At 48.1% G+C, this 17,588-nt stretch overlaps 1 protein-coding gene across 2 annotated transcripts in view; it reads right to left on the minus strand.

The window, feature by feature from the left end:
• ATP9A (ATPase phospholipid transporting 9A (putative)) overlaps nucleotides 1–10,811 on the minus strand; it is a 159,378-nt gene extending 148,567 nt beyond the window's left edge. The window contains exon 1 of one of the 2 annotated variants that reach the window (XM_037727256.1): nucleotides 10,771–10,811. In XM_037727256.1, the coding sequence (XP_037583184.1) occupies nucleotides 10,771–10,796 (26 nt within the window). In that variant the 5' untranslated portion in view covers nucleotides 10,797–10,811. Of the gene's footprint in view, nucleotides 1–10,100; nucleotides 10,247–10,770 lie in introns of those variants that run through there. The other variant, XM_017496879.2, reaches the window with a different exon arrangement.
• Nucleotides 10,812–17,588: the final 6,777 nt, after the last annotated feature.

Below are 17,588 nucleotides of genomic sequence, written 5' to 3' on the forward strand. Positions count from 1 at the left end.
AAAAAAAAAAAAAACAAAAACTACACGCTGCACCTGATTCTGTTTACCAGAATGCATTGCTAAGTGAAAAAAAAAGTACTGTGTAGGGCATAATAATAATTGAATAAAAAAGAAAAATCTGTTTATCTGTATAAAGGTACATATACTTTTTTTTTTTTTTATAAATGCTTAAAAATTTCTGGAACAATACATTAGAAACTGGTGAGACTGCTGGCTGGGTAAGGGTGCAGGGTAGCTGACTAGAGAGAGTGGGAGGGAAGCTGACTTTGCAACAGCTACACCTCTGCACCTCTTAAGTATTAAACCATGTGACTCTGACTCAGTACACTTTTTTCTAATTTAAAAATGAAATAGGCCAGGCGCAGTGGCTCACACCTGTAATCCCAGCACTTTGGGAGGCCGATGTGGGTAGATCAACAAGGTCAAGAGATCGAGATCAAGATCATCCTGGCCAACATGGTGAAACCCCATCTCTAATAAAAAATAAAAATTAGCCAGGCATAGTTGGTGGGCACCTGTAATCCCAGTTACTTGGAGGCTGAGGCAGGAGAATCACTTAAGCCCAGGAGGCGGAGGTTGCAGTGAGCCGAGATCACATCACTGCACTGCAGCCTGGGCAACAGAGCGAGACTCCATCTCAAAAATAAATAAAAATAGGCCCAGTGCAGTGGCTCTCACCTGTAATCCCAGAACTTTGGGAGGCTGAGATGGGCAGATCACCTGAGGTCAGGAGTTCGAGACTACCCTGATCAACATGGCAAAACCCTGTCTCTACTAAAAAAATACAAAATTAGCCGGGCGTGGTGGTGGGCACCTGTAATCCCAGGTATTTGGGAGGCTGAGGCAGGAGAATCCCTTGAACCCAGGAGGCAGAGGTTGCAGTGAGCCGAGATCGCGCCACTGCACTCCAGCCTGGGCAATAAGAGCAAAACGCCATCTCAAAAAAAAAAAAAAAAAAAAAAATTAAAACTAACATTTAAAAAAAATAAAATAATCAAGTTCACCCCGCTGCCCAAACAGCACACAGCTCTGTCCACAGCCTCTGATCTTGCCATGAGCTTGCAGGTCAGAGACCAGATACCATTCATCTCCCCTCGCAGGCCTGGCACAGAGAGGAGCTCCGTCACTGAGTGTGGGCTGATGACTCACTCTCCTGGCCCTTTCACATGCTCCCGTGCCCAACCCTCCTCCTTCACCTCAGGCCCTTGTGTTTACCCAACACACTCGGTCATAGGTGCTAACACGGGTCTATCTAGGCCAAGCACCTGGCTGGCAACCTCACACAGCATAAGCCTACGAGTTTCCAGAGAACATAGCAGAATCCGGTGGAAGGCAATTTCCTAGACACCAAAAAAAACAAGCGAACACATGAGCAAGTGCTGAGCACTGTGCCAAGCGCTGTGGTAAAGCCCTCATTCAATTCGAATTACCTGCCTCACTCCTCCCAGCCGTCCCATAGTCGGGGCTTCTACCCCTGCCCTCTTGCAGATGAGGACACTGCACCTCCGAGGGTCTCGCAGTCTGTAAGGGGCAGAGCCAGGCTGTGAGTCCAGCAAGCTGACCCCAGAGCCAGCTCTCTTAGCCAAAGTTTAGCAATCTCATTTCGTCGTAGAATCTGAGAGCCATCTCTGAATTGTCTAGATGGCAACGTGGGGAGGAATCCAAATGGCAGGAACACAGCAGGGACATACCAAGGGTCCCCACTGGCACTGCCAGGCACACCTGCCTCCTCCCTCCAACCTCGCTATGGCGGCTGGCACTGCTATGGTAGCTTCCATGAGCAGCACACATTGGAGTCTAAGAACTCTACGAACAGCCGGGCACAGTGGCTCAAGCCTGTAATCCCAGCACTTTGGGAGGCCAAGGCGAGCAGATCACAAGGTCAGGAGTTTGAGACTAGCCTGGCAAACATGGTGAAACCCCGTCTCTACTAAAAATATAAAAATTAGCCGGGCATGGTGACGAGCGCCTGTAATCCCAGCTACTCAGGAGGCTGATGCACGAGAATCTCTTGAACCTGGGAGGTGGAGGTTGCAGTAAGCCAAGATCGTGCCACCACACTCCAGTCTGGGCAACAGAGCAAGACTCTGTCTCAAAAAAAAAAATACCTAAGACATGATGTTGGCACCCAATAAACCAACAGAGTTTAACAAGATTCTTACAAGAAAATCTACTGTGTATGGCTAGAATGGAAGCCCCATGCTGTCAGGGATTTCTGTTCTATGTGTTGACTGCTATATCCCTAATATTAAACTGCCAGAGACAGAGTCAGTGCTCAGTAAATATTTATAGAGTGAATGAATGGATGAATCCACAGTAGTTATTTTCAGTCTTCATGCTATAAACCTCTGTGAATGTTTCTGTGACCGTGCAGAAATCTGGATGCCCTTTCAAACAGCCAGCAATCCTCTGAAACGTCCAAAAACAAGACCAAGATTCTTAAGCACTGGTTTTCTGCGGCATCACACACAAAACTGCAGTTTTGAGTGCTTCTTTGTTGATCAGGTTTATCCAATCCCAGACAAGCGACTTCTCAGGCCGGGGGCAGGAGTCAGTGCCTCCCTCCACTTTCTCTTTGTTTGCTTTTGGAGGGCCAGGATTCAGAATGAAAACATTACTCGTGGCCAGGTGCAGTGGCTCATGCCTGTAATCCCAGCAGCTTGGGAAACAGAGGTGGGTCAATCACCTGAGGTTGGGAGTTGGCAACATTGTCAAAGCTATCTCTACTAAAAATACAAAAAAAGCCAAGTGTGGTGACGCGTGCCTATCATCCCAGCTACGCGGGATGAACCCGGGAGACAGAAGTTTGCGTGAGCTGAGATCACGCCACTGCACTCCAGCCTGGACAACAGAGCAAGACTCTGTCTCGAAAAAAGAAAAGAAAAAGAAAACATTATTTCTAAAGTGAAAATAAAATACAAATCAACTTATGAGAATATAAGGTACTGGTTAAGTAAATTAGAGATGTCTATTCAAAGAAATATTATGCTGTCTAACAAAATACCTTAGACTAAAGCAAATAATTTAAAAAAAAATTTTTAAAGAAATATGCTGTCATTTAAAATGTCATTTGCATACGGCAAAACCCCATCTCTACTAAAAATACAAAAATTAGCCGGGCATGGTGGTGTGTGCCTGTAGTCCTAGCCACTTTGGAGGCTGAGGCAGGAGAATCACTTGAAACCAGGAGGTAGAGGTTACAGTGAGCCAAGATCACGCCATTGCACTCCAGCCTGAGCAACAGAGTGAAACTCCATCTCAAAACAATCAATCAATAAAATGAAATGTCATTTGCTAATAAGTACACTATAAAACACAAAACGCTTTATAGTAAAATGCTAAGTGTAAAAAGTAAAACATAAAAACCTATATGCCACACTGGGCAACCTAATGAGATCGCATCTCTATAGAGAATCTAAAAAGCGTCGTGGTACACACCTATGGTCCCAGCTGCTTGGGAAACTAAGGTGGAGGAATCACTTAAGCCCAGGAGGCAGAGGTTACAGCAAGCATTGACTGTGTAACTGCACTCCAGTCTGAGAAAGAGTGAGATCCTGTCTCAAAAAATAAATAAATAAAAACCTGTGTGCTGCATGCTTCCTACACATAAAGCAATGTACACGCAGAAACAGGATGAAAACATCATCTGCTAACAGGTTTGTGTTCACTGTGATTGTCTTTGAAGGAAAACTAATGCCAGCTTTTCCTTTATCAATTTTCTCTGTTCTTTTTTTTTTTTTTTTTTGAGATGGAGTCTCGCTCTGTCGCCAGGCACCAGGCTAGAGTGCAATGGCATGATCTCGGCTCACTGCAACCTCCACCTCCCGGGTTCAAGCAATTCCCCTGCCTCAGCCTCCCAAGTAGCTGGGACTACAGGTGCCCACCACCACACCCAGCTCATTTTTATATTTTTAGTAGAGATGGGGTTTTGCCATGTTGGCCAGGATGGTCTCGATCTCTTGACCTCATGATCCTCCTGCCTCAGCTTCCCAAAGTGCTGGGATTACAGGCGTGAGCCACCGCGCCCGGCCCTTTTCTTTTTTTTAATGACACTGAGTCTCGCTCTTTTGCCCAGACTGGAATACAGTGGCACAATCTCGGCTCACTGTAACCTCCACCTCCCAGGTTCAAGTAATTCTCCTGACTCAGCCTCCCAAGTAGCTGGGATTACAGGCACTCAACAACCATGCCCAGCTAACTACTGGTTTTTTGTTTTGTTTTGTTTTTTTCAGTAGAGACAGGGTTTCACCATGTTGGCCAAGCTGGATTCAAACCCCTGACCTCAGGTAATCCACCCACCTCAGCCTTCCAAAGTGTTGACAGGCCTCCCAAGTAGCTGGGACCACAGGCTCAACCCACCATGCCTAGCTTTTTTTGTTTTTTAATTTATTGTCCAGGCTGCTCAGAGCAGCCTGGACAACATAGTGAACTCCTGGGCTCAAGCAATTCTCCTGCCTCAGCTTCTTAAAGTGCTGGGACTACAGGTATGAGCCACTGAACCCAACTGGAATTCTATTACACAAGAAAAAGAAACTTCAAAAACTTCATGCTAAATGAAAGCAGCCAGACACAAAAGGCAGCACGTGGTGTGAGTCCATTGGTATACAATTTCCAGAAAAGGCAAACCTATGGAAACAGAAAAAGGCCCGCTGGTTGCCTGGGACTGGGGCAAGGACAGGGATGAACCGCAGATGGGCTGAAGAAGACATTCAGAGGTGATGGAGATGTTCAAAACCCGTGTTGGAGTGACGGCTGTGTAACTCTATACATTTACTTTTTCTTAAAATCAATGGTTTGTGCACTTTCAATAGATGTATGCTTTGTAAATTATACCTCAATAAAGCTGTTTTTAAAAAATCATGGTAGATGATGTACCTAAATATTCAGCTCTTCTTTCTCAATCTGATTCATATTCAAAACTTCCTAGTCCCCCAAATCCAAATGTAGCAAGCATCCAAGCATCCTCATCCAATGTGGCCACAAACATAGATTGTTATAAAGAGGCGAAGCCTTGGGCCACCTGGTATATAAGCTCCCATCACTGGCACAAGATCACACCAGGGCCTCGACACACCTGGATGTAATGCTCTCGACAGTCATTCAGTTTCCTGAATTCGATCAGGAAAAAGCAATGAAGTTCATAACATTTCTAAATTTCTCATAAAAGTCCCCCCTCTCAAAGAAGCACGCTGCAGACCCAACAGCAAACCTCATACGACACCTGATTATCACCATTAGCTCTAGTGACCACCTAAGGTATACTGAGCACTTACTTTTCTAAACTCTGGGCTAAACGTGGACTAAACAGCTCTATGAGATATACAATTATTGTTACTCCTCTTTTTTTTTTTTGAGACAGTCTCACTCTGCCACCAGGCTGGAGTGCAGTGGTGTGATCTCAGCTCACTGTAACCTCCGCCTCCCGGATTCAAGCGATTCTTGTGCCTCAGCCTCTTGAGTAGCTGGGACTACAGGACCTCACCACCACGGTCAGCTTTTTTTTTTTTTGTATTTTTAGTAGAGACAGGGTTTCACCATGTTGGCCAAGATGGTCTTGATCTCCTGACCTCGTGATCCACCCACCTCAGCCTCCCAAAGTGCTGAGATTCCAGGCATGAGCCACTGCATTATTCAGCATTATTTCCATTTTACAGATGAACCAATGGAAACTGAGAGAGGTAAAGTTATTTTCCCAAGATGACACAGCTAGCAAGCAGCAGAGCCTAGTGTAAACCCAGCTCCTCGACGGACTCCAGCATCCTGGCTCCTAACAATCCCTGCTGTGTCACCATGAGAGGAACTCCATTCAGCCATCAGCAAAGGACACGATGTCACAAGATGGTTTCCAGCAACGCAGGTGAAATGCCCTGTTTCCTAACTAAAGCATTTCAATCGTTTTCTCAACATCAGGATGTGGTAACTCTCAAGAGACAAAAGAACTTTGAAGCCGGGGGATTCTTCCAGCAAATAAACTGCATGTCTTCACAACATATGCTGAGTGACCCCAGAAATAATCGCATTCTGTCCCCTACAACATGTGGCATCTTGTTTTTGTTTTTTTAACCACAAATCTCCCAACCATTCCACAGCTTTACAGCCTAGAACCAGTAAGTAAAATGGGTGGATTGAGTTCAAAACCGCCTCCTCTCACTACCTCCAAGACAGTGAACAAATTAGTATCAGTGAATCTTTGTTTCCCTGTCAATAAAATGGGAGAATTAACTCCAAAAACTCACATGGTTGTTTTAAGGATTAAAACAGTGTTATTGGGCCAGGCCAGTCGTGGTAGCTCACAGCTGTAATCCCAACACTAGGGGAGGCCGAGGTGGGTGGATCACCTGAGGTTGAGAGTTCAAGACCAGCCTCATCAATGTGGAGAAACCCTGTCTCTACTAAAAATACAAAACTACCCAGGCATGGTGGCCCATGCCTATAATCTCAGCTACTACTCTAGAGGCTGAGGCAAGAGAATCGCTTGAACCCGGGAGGCAGAGGTTGCAATGAGCCGAGATCACACCACTGCACTCCACCCTGGGCAACAAGAGTGAAACTCTGTCTCAAAAACAAACAAACAAACAAAACAGCACTATGTATCTCAAGTACACAGCAGACAGCCTGACCCATTACATATTCCTTTCTTCTTCCTTTAATGACCCACCAACTTTAGTGCTCATGCTGCCCTCCCCCAGCCTCCAGTTACATTTCAGGAAGCTACTCCATCTCTCTGGGCTTCTCAAAATGCTGCCAAACTTCAGGATTCCCATCTTGAGGTTGCTACTCCTGAAAATGCAGATTATATACAAGAGCATTTATACAAATGCACAGCACGCCAACACAGGGTCTGAATCCAAACTCTTGTCACTGTCTAAGAAATACATTGGCCGGGCGTGGTGGCTCATGCCTGTAATCCCAGCACTCTGGGACAGGAGGCGGGCAGACCACCTCAAGTTGGGAGTTTGGGACCAGCCTGACCAACATGGAGAAACTCCATCTCCACTAAATATACAAAATTATCTGGGCGTGGTGGCACATGCTTGTAATCCCAGCTATTCGGAAGGCTTAGGCAGGAGAATCGCTTGAACCCAGGAGGCAGAGGCTGCAGCGAGCTGAGATCGCGCCATTGCACTCCAGCCTGAGCAACAAGAACAAAACTCCATCTAAAAAAATAAAATACATAAAATAAATAAATAAAATAGATCCATTCCAGGCTAAGCATGGTGGCTCCCGCCTGTAATCCCAGCACTTTGGGAGGCCAGGGCAGGCAGATCACCTGAGGTCAGGAATTCAAGACCAGCCTGGCGAACATGGTGAAACTCCATCTCTACTAAAAATACAAAAATTAGCCAGGCATGGTAGCGGGTGCCTGTAATCCCAGCTACTTGGGAAGCTGAGGCAGGAGAATTGCTTTGAACTCAGGAGACAGAGGTTGCAGTGAGCCAAAACCATGCCATTGCACTCCAGCTTGGGTAACAAGAGGAAAACTCCATCTCAAAAGAAACAAAAAGAAAGATTAGTTTCAAAGCTGGCAAGCTCTAAAAGGGGTGTGATGCTCCATTCTAACACTAACCAGAAAACTTACTTTCATTTTATCATTATTTTCCTCCTGTGTAGCCTGGTTTTGGAGAAAATTTACTTTTAAATAAAATAATCTGCACCACTCCTTCTGGGTCTCCACATGAACGGCTCATGTTTCTACCATGCTAATGATCACTTTTGAATAAGATTTGAATTTTTTTCTCATGCACTGACTCAGAAGTTCTCAAGTCTGACTGCATATTAAAATCATCAGTGGAGCGTAGAAAAAAATATTTATATAGGTTCCCAAGTCCCACTCTAAATTCTAATTCTGAAGGTCTAGAATGGGTCAGTATAGGGTAGTTAAGTTTCTCTGGTGATTCTAATGCGCAGCCAGGGTCAGGACACACACACACCTGTTGGGCAGGTCATCTTTCATTCATCCTCGAATCCCCATCACCTGGAGTGGCTCCTGCACATGGTAGGCTTCTCATAATCGCTCATGGCACGAATTAATAACCACCTGATTTTACAATATTTAATGATGGTGCAGGATACACCAGGCACTATTCCAGACATACAGTTCAAGTTAATTGTTATTATTAAAATGCAACAGGGCCAGGTGTCCTAGCTGACGCTTGTAATCCTAGCACTTTGGGAGGCTGAGGCTGGCGGATCGCCTGAGGTGAGGAGTTTGAAACCAGCCTGGTCAATATGGCAAAACCCCGTCTCTACTAAAAATACAAAAAATCAGCTGGGCATGGTGGCGCGTGCCTGTAATCCCAGCTACTCAGGAGGCTGAGGCAGGAGAATTGCCTGAACCCAGGAGGCGGAGGTTTCGGTGAGCCGAGATCGTGCCATTGCACTCCAGCCTGGGTAACAATAGCAAAACTCCGTCTCAAAAAAAAAAAAAAAAATTAGCCGTGTGTGGTGGCAGGTGCCCGTAATCCCAGCTACTCAGGAGGCTGAGACAGGAGAATTGCTTGAACCTAGGAGGTGGATGTTGCAGTGAGCCGAGATCATGCCATTGCACTCCAGCGCAAGGCTCCGTCACCAAAAAAAAAAAAAAAGCAGGAGGCTGCGGCATGAGGGTTCTCTGAGGCCAACAGTTCGAGGCCAGCCTGGGCAACATAGCAAGACCTTCCCCTCCCATGTCCCCATTTAAAAAAAATAAACGCAGAACAGAGAAGGGAGAGGTGAGGCAAGTGTCTTTGGGTCAGACAATCCGGAGTTCCATCTCCATTTTGCAGAGTCTTCCCTGCAGCCCTTAACCTCCCTAAGCGCCAGTTTTCTCCGTGTAACCTCAGTGAGGCCTCCTCTTCGGAGGATTCTGGAAGCCAGGGACAAAGACCCCACAAAATGGCCGCCGGCACCATTCTTTTTTTTTTTTTTTTTAATTCCACTGACACCTGGTGAAGCCACCCTTGGGGTTCACCCCACTCGCTGCGTCTCCTGTTCCAAGCAACTGACGCAGCCATAAACGGCCGCCACCGGGAAGTGCCCAGGGAGGCCCGGACGCCCGAGGAAGGGCGGAGCAGATAGGACGCCGGCCCCGCCCAGCGCCGCCACGCTCAGCCTCCCGCGGGCTCCAGCCTCACCTGCGCGGCCTGTGGAAATGCACATTCCCCAGGCCCCACCCCCCCGAACTCTGATTGGCGGGTCTAGGCGGGGCCAGGGAATCTGCATTTGCACCAGCGCCCACCCACATCCTTCCCACCCCCGCCCCTCACGCCCAGGTAAGTCTATGGCAGGCGATGCGAGAGCAAACCTCCACAGGTCACGCTGCCATCCTCCGAACAGGAAGACGGCGAGGCGCAAAATACCAACCTGTCCTGTCTCCCCACCTGCGGGAAAACTCTCCCCTCTTCCGCGCCTAGGCTGCCCTAGGGGTCTCCTGCTGAGGGAAGGGGACAGCAGGTGACATCCCCTGTCCCAGCTGTGGGAATCCTCACCCCAAATTGTGGGAGGAGAACACAAGGGATAGTGTCACCAAGAGGCCAGGAGGAAGCCCTCCCACCCTCCTGCGGCTGCTGGTTCGGGTCCACCCTAGGCGGAGGAGGAAGTGGCCACCGGAGCGCAGGTGGTCTCGGCGCAGCCTCCTGGGACTGGGGTCAGGGGCGCTGATGGGCAACCCCGCGGCGTAGGCCGTGCCCCCCTAAAAGCTGAGCATATCTAGGCTTCCCGAGGAATGCACCAAGCGCAGAGCTCGGTGAGATACTAACCAAATCGTACTCGCAACCACAGATACTAATTACGGAACAATAAAACGGTTAGAAAATACGGCTGATCCGAATTCCGCGAGTGTGTAAACAGCGCTGGGGCGGGCCCGGCTTCTCGGGGTTTCTAAAGGAAGGTGGGCGGGGGGGAAGGAGGCCATCGGGCGCTAGAACCCCACAGGGCCGGGATCGGGCTAGCGGCCGGCAGGCTCTGGAGCGCAGGGAACCCTTCCCCGCCTCCCCGGCCCTGCCTCGGGCTCATGGCGCCGGGCGCGGCGCGCGGCCAACCTGTCAGGCCCGGCCAGGCTGCCCGAGCGCCAGACTCCGGGCGGCGCGGACAAAGAAGGACGCGGGCCGGGGCCCACTCACCCGGCGCGGGGCCTGCTGTCCATCCGCTTCTTCTGGCGCACCGGCTGCAGCGGGATGTTGTCCGTCATGTCGGCGGCGCCGCCCGCCTTAGCTGCCGCGCCCCCAGCGCTGCCTGGGCCGCCGCCCGGTCCGGCCTCCGCGCCGCCGCCCGCCGGCGCCGCGCAGCCCCGGGGGAGGAGGCGGCGGCAGCGGGCGGACCGGGCCCGCAGCGAGGGGGCGAGCTCGCGAGCGCCGGGCCACGCGCGGAGCCGCCCGCGCGGCCCGACCGACGGACACGGGCGCACCATGGGCCCGAGCTCCGCACTGCGCCCGCTCGCTCCGCGCCGCGCCTGCCACTGAGGGCGACCGGGCCGTGTCCGCGCCGCCGCGACCGCCGCAGTATCCCCGCCCCCGGCCAGCGCCGCGCGCCCCCCACGCGCGCCCACCCGGCCACGCGCCCCCCGCCCACGCCTGCCGTGCGCGCGCCCCGCCGCCGCACCCCCCACCCAAATCCTCCATTCACAATCACATACCAGCCCTACACACGCGCGCTGTCACACTCATCCCCACCATCTGACATGCACAATCACAGGGGCACCTGGCCACGCTCACCCCATCAGTCACACTCATTCCCACTCGCTCACTCTTGCACCAACTTGCACATTCGGGCGCAGACCCCTCACACGCACACCTGCCGCTGCTCACTACCGGCAACATCCGGCATTCACAATCACAGGTGAGTTCGCGCGCACGCACACACACACACACGCTCACCCTCCCGTTGGTCACCATCAGCCATGCACCCAACTTCTCAAGCCTCACACCCATGCACCCGCAGAAATCACAGTCACACAGGGACCCTCGGCTTTTGAGTCTCCCTCACCTTCAGTCCTTTGCCATCCTCACCCTCATTCTCTACCTGGATTGTGGGAACTCATCCTCACACACACACACCGGCCCCTTTCATCCAAACACCCTTCAATAATCGGAACACCCTCATTCTCACACCAGCCACCTTCTCTGACTTGCACATGGGCCCCCATCTCAGGCCTCAGACGGTCATCCTGCATTACCCGTCCCTGTGATTCACGCTCTCACACACACCAATCTCCTTCACGGCAACCCACATCCACAGTCCCTTGCACACTCTCCCACATACTGTCTGGGATAATGAACTTTCCAAAGGCCTGATAAAGTTTTGAGAGCAGAAAAAAAGAAAAGTGGAAAGGAACAAAGTGAAGGAGTTTAAAAATCAACATGTAGACCGAGCACGGTGGCTCACCCCTGTAATCCCAGCATTTTGGGAAGCTGAGGTGAGCGGATCACCTGAGGTCGGGAGTTTGAGATCAGCCTGACCAACATGGAGAAACCCCATCTCTACTAAAAATACGAAATTAGCCGGGCATGGTGGTATATGCCTGTAATCCCAGCTACTCAGGAGGCTGAGGCAGGAGAATCGCTTAAACCCAGGAGGTGGAGGTTGCGGTGAGCCAAGATCAAACCATTGAATTCCAGCCTGAGTAACAAGAGCAAAATTCCATTTGAAAAAAAAAATCTATATTTAACTAAAGAGCCTGAAAATGTAATACCATATAAACTAATCTAAAGCTGACTTTTATGTAGTTACATCTAATGACAGATCATGTTGGGTGTGGATGCCATTTCTTTTCTTTTTCTTTTTGAAATAGCATCTCCCTCTGTCACCCAGACTGGAGTGCAGTGGTGAAATCTCAGCTCACTGCAACCTCCACCTCCTGGGTTCAAGCAATTCTCCTGCCTCAGCCACCCGAGTAGCTGGGATTACAGACGCACCACCACCGTGCCCAGCTAATTTTTGTATTTTTAGTAGGGATGGGGTTTCACCATGTTGGCCAGGCTGGCCTTGAACTCCTGGCCTCATGTAATCTGCCCACCTCGGCCTCCCAAAGTGCTGGGATTACAGGCGTGGGCCACTGCACCTGGCACTTTTATCTTTTTGTTTTTTAACTTAGTGCTAACTGCCAGAAAGTGGATGCCTTTTATATTTGCTATCATACAGGGTGGAAACACCAAATAACCCAGTGTCTGGGATGGATCTCAAACCAAGAAGTGTGACCTACCTCATGCCCCAGAGAAGTTCCTCAAGAAAAGCATGTCATTAGTAATGGCTGCATTGGTAAAAGCATGCATTAGTAATTGCTGCTTTGGAGAGGAAATAGCATTCTCTAGCCAACAGATCTGTGTGCCTTACTTCCTGCTATCTCTTCTAGATCTAAAATGATGCCTCATACATAGCATGGCCCACAGTTGGCACTCACTAAAGGCTTCTTGCGTAGAAGTGTAAACACTCTGACACGCCAATTATGGCATCAGAGTGGGTGCCACCATCTCCCATCTGCTTTGCTAGACATCCACCTTTCAAACCCACACCCGCTTCTCCACCCACTACCACACAGGGTACAAGAGAAGATCAAGGAGGCCGGGCACGGTGGCTCATACCTGTAATCCTGACACTTTGGGAGGCTGAGGCAGGAGAATCACTTGAACCTGGGAGGCAGAGGTTTCAGTGAGTCGAGACCATGCCACTGCACTCCAGCCTGGGCAACAGTGTGAGACTCTGTCTCAAAAAAAAAAAAAAGAAAAGAAATTATTGTAAAAGCCACTCGTGTTTTGCCAGAGAAAAAAATTGAGAGAGTCGACAAAACAAAGTAAGAAAATATTTAAGATCCACCTGGATGTACCGCACTAAGGCAAAATGTTAATAAGGGAAACTGTCCCTGTGACTGGGGACATGGATATAGGATGGGGACATATGGAACTCTCTGGGCTAATCTGCTTACATTTTCTATGAATGGAAAACTACTAAAAAAAAATCCCTGCTAATTAAATTGTATTGTAAAAACCCACCTGGAATCTTTTTTTCGGAGTCCATCATTGATAATGCTCTTGTGTTCATTCTTGAATTAGGGAAAAATATGAATATTCATATTATAGAAGTAAGACTTCTAATAGCTAACCTTTTTTTTTTTTTTTTTTTTTTTTTTTTTTTTTTTTTTTTTTTTTTTTTTTTTTTTTTTTTTTTTTTTTTTTTTTTTTTTTTTTTTTTTTTTTTTTTTTTTTTTTTTGAGACCGAGTCTCACACTGTTGCCCAGGCTGGAGTGCAATGGCGTGATCTTGACTACCTCCACCTCCTGAGTTCAAGCAATTCTCCTGCCTCAGCCTCCTAAGTAGCTGGGATTGCAGGTGCTCACCACCATGCCCTGCTAATTTTTTTTTTTTTTTTTTGAGACCGAGTCTCACACTGTTGCCCAGGCTGGAGTGCAGTGGCACAGTCTCAGCTCACTACAACCTCTGCCTCCCAGGTTCAAGTGATTCTCCTGCCTCAGCCTCCCAAGTGGCTGGCATTACAGGCACCTACCAAAACGCCAGGCTAACTTTTTGCATTTTTAGTAGAGATAGGGTTTCACTATGTTGGTCAGGCTGGTGTCGAACACCTGACCTCGTGATCCGCCCTCCTCAGCCTCCAAAAGTGCTGGGATTACAGGTGTGCGCCACTGTGCCTGGCCAATATTTTTTTTTAAAGATCAAAGAGCTCCCTATTAACCTTCAAAGGTACTAACACTCTCATATGGAAAGAGAGGGGAAATTGTTGGTGGGTTTGTTTGGTTTTTTTTGCCTTTTTACTTTCCAAATTTTCTTCAGTATACTTTTATAATCAGAGGAGAAACCCCTTTAAAAAAAAAAAAAAAACTCATTTTTGTTTTTATTTATATTATTTTTTGAGATAGAGTCTTACTCTGTTGCCCAGGCTGGAGTGCAATGGTGTGATCTTGGCTCACTGCAACCTCCACCTCCCAGGTTCAAGTAATTCTCCTGCCTCAGCCTCCCGTGTAGCTTGGATTAACGGTGCCTGCCACCATGGCCAGCTAATTTTTGTATTTTTAGTAGAGACAGTTTTTTGCCATGTTGGCCAGACTGGTCTCGAACTCCTGGCCTCAGGTGATCCACCACCTCAGCCTCTCAGAGTGCTGGGATTACAGGCGTGAGCCACTGTGCCCTGCCCCCACTCCTACTTTAAACCTGCTGTAAAAAAGGGGCGTTTGATGGTAAGTGGGCAAGAAGTCAAGGGTAAGGGCAGTGATGAGAGAGGAAGGAGGCAGGGAAAATGGGAATAAATAATAAATTATGTTTTGGGAAAACTCAGGCTGGGAGTGAGAAAATAAAATCCTTTTAGTGCCTACAATGCTGTCCCCAGGAATTCTCTCTGAATAAACATCTGGGTATCCCCCAAAGCAGTCTCCCTACACTATTGACATTTGGGCTGAATATCTATCATGGCGGCTGTGCTGTGCATTACAAGACATTTAGCAGCATCCTCGGTCGCTACCAACTAAATGCCAGTGGCTGCCTCACACCAGCTATGACAACCACAAATGTTTTCAGACATTGTGAAATGTCTTCTGGGGGACAAAATTGTCCCTGGTTAAGAACCACTGGGCTAGAATGTGATGTTAAATCATTTTTAAATTTCTAATAAGACTGTGTGTGTGTCTTTTTTTTTTGAGACGGTCTGGCTCTGTTGCCCAGGCTGGAGTGCAGTGGTGCAATCTCGGCTCACTGCAACCTCCACCTCCTGGGTTCAAGTGATTCTCCTGTCTCAACCCCCTGAATGGCTGGGATTACAAGTGTGCACCTCCGTGCCTGGCTAATTTTTGTATTTTTTAGTACAGATGATGGGATCTCACCATGTTGGCCAGGCTGCTCTTGAACTTCTGGCCTCAAGTGATCCTTCTGCCTTGGCCTCCCAAAGTGCTAGGATTACAAGCCTGGCATGAGCCACCATGCGCAGCTGACTGTGTCCTCTAACACTTACCAATCCAATCCTCTCCCAATCCTTTATTTATCTTTTTTGTTTTGTTTTTGGAAAGAAAACGTCTTAGGTTGAGTTCACAAGCAACAATATCTAGCTAAAATTTAATAATATTCTGGGCAGGGTATGTGTTTTTGAGACAGGGTCTTGCTCTGTCCAGCCCAGGGTGGAGAGCAGTAGTGTGATCAAGGCTCACTATAGCCTTGGCTGCTCAGGCTCAAAGTATCCTCCAACCTCAGTCCCCCAAGCAGCTGGAACTACAGGCACGCACCACCATGCCCAGCTAAGTTCTGTATTTTTTTTGTAGAGACTGGGTTTGCCATGTTGCCCAGGCTGGTCTCAAACTCCTGAGCTCAAATGATCCTCCTGTCTCAGCCTCCCAAAGTGCTGGGATTACAGGCATCAGCCATCACACCCCGAAATATTCTGTTTTTACTTCCAAAAGGGGCACTAAGAAGGTTAGGGAAAAAAATCAACAGATGTCCGATCACTCCATCATGCAGTAATGAATGGTCTATACGTAGAGGGTACAGTCAGACACAGCCCCTGTATCAAGGAAAGGACATCCTCGTGAAGGTTGTCAAAAGCTTTGAAAGCCTGAAAAAGATTACTTGATAACCTGCCTTAGCACACTCGTCCAGGTTCTCTGTGTCTTTCATTGTCCTTGAGCTATTTTACAACTCTAAAAATTGTAGAAAACTGATAATTCTGTAAATGATTCTTGTGCATAGAAATGCAAATATATTTTGTCCAGTGGAATGCAGTTATTGCCTGTGCATATTAATCATGTTTTGCATCTGTTTGTAACTTCTTTTCAACATTCCTAATTGCCAGCAATTTAGGAATTCATTTTGAATTCTCCTCTGGGCTGGGTGAGGTGGCTTACGCCTGTAATCCCAGCACTTTGGGAGGCTGAAGCGGGCAGATCATGAGTTCAGGAATTGGAGACCAGCCTGGCCAATATGGTGAAATCCCATCTCTACCAAAAATACAAAAAAAATTAGACGGAGGGCCGGGCGCGGTGGCTCACGCCTGTAATCCCAGCACTTTGGGAGGCCGAGGCGGGTGGATCACGAGGTCAAGAGATCGAGACCATCCTGGTCAACATGGTGAAACCCCATCTCTACCAAAAATACAAAAAAAATTAGACGGAGGGCCGGGCGCGGTGGCTCACGCCTGTAATCCCAGCACTTTGGGAGGCCGAGGCGGGTGGATCACGAGGTCAAGAGATCGAGACCATCCTGGTCAACATGGTGAAACCCCGTCTCTACTAAAACTACAAAAAATTAGCTGGGCATGGTGGCGCGTGCCTGTAATCCCAGCTACTCAGGAGGCTGAGGCAGGAGAATTGCCTGAACCCAGGAGGCGGAGGTTGCGGTGAGCCGAGATCACACCACTGCACTCCAGCTTGAGCAACACAGCGAGACTCCGTCTCAAAAAATAATAAATGAATAAATAAATAAATTCTCCTCTGAATCAATTGTAAATTTGTTAATAATTCTTTGACATGCTTTCATTTTATACAGGCATACCTGAGAGATATTGTGGGTTTGGCTCCAGATAAATAAAGAAAACAACTTTTATCTCAGTAATGCAAGTGTTTTTAAATTATCAGGCCCAGAGAGACATTTAAAATGAAGCAGCAATCATGTTCTACTCCCTCCTTTGAGCTAACTATTCATCTCCTGAAACTGCTCGTTATTGCCACAAGTAGCTAGAAATTAACCTAATAATGCTGCACCAGACACTATAACCCACACCCTATAGGTTAACAATGTATAGTCAGTTACTAATCAATGTTATTTCTGTAAGCCAATGAGAATTTCTGATGAACAATTTGTATCAGCCCAATCCCTGTCCTAATTTTTCCCTTCAAAAACCTGCTAATGGCCTGGTGCAGTGGCTTGCGCCTGTAATCCCAGTACTTTAGGAGGCCACGGCAACAAGATTCCTTGACCCATCTGTACAAAAAATTTAAAACATTAGCTGGGTGTGGTGGCATGAGCCTGTAGTGTCAGCTGCTTGGGCGGCTGAGGTGAGAGGATTGCTTGAGCCCAGGAGGCTGAGTCTGCAGTGAGCCATGATTGTGCCACTGCACTCTCTCTAAGCTGGGTGACAGAGTGAAACCCTTTCTCAAAAATAAATAAATAAATAGGGCAGACTCAGTGGCTCATGCCTGTAATCCCAACACTTTGGGAGGCCAAGATGAGAGGATCACTTGAGTCTGGGAGTTCAAGACCTCCTTAAGCAACATAGTGAGACCTCGTCTCTACAAAAAAGACAAAATTAGCTGGGCATGGTGGTACATGCCTGCAGTCTCAGCTACTAAGGAGGCTGAGGTGGGCAGATTGCTTGAGCCTGGGAGGTTGAGGCTGCAGTAAGCCATGTTCGCATCACTAAACTCCAGCCTGGCTGACAGAGCAAGACCCTGCCAATCAATCAATCAATCAAGCAAGCAAGCAATAAACTTGTTTGTAACAAAAGCCATACAGAGGTCATATCCAAGGTTGCTTGGGTCTGAGTCTCCAAGCAGCTGTCCTCACTTTGGCTCAAGTAAACTCTTTAAATTCTATCTTGTGCCTCAGCCTCTTCCTTTCAGATCAACACAGACCACAACAATTAAGCAAATATTGCAAGAAAGCAAGTCACATGACTTTGGT

Source organism: Cebus imitator, unplaced genomic scaffold, assembly GCF_001604975.1.
Source record: "Cebus imitator isolate Cc_AM_T3 unplaced genomic scaffold, Cebus_imitator-1.0 Scaffold224, whole genome shotgun sequence".
Classification (NCBI taxonomy): Eukaryota; Metazoa; Chordata; class Mammalia; order Primates; family Cebidae; genus Cebus; species Cebus imitator.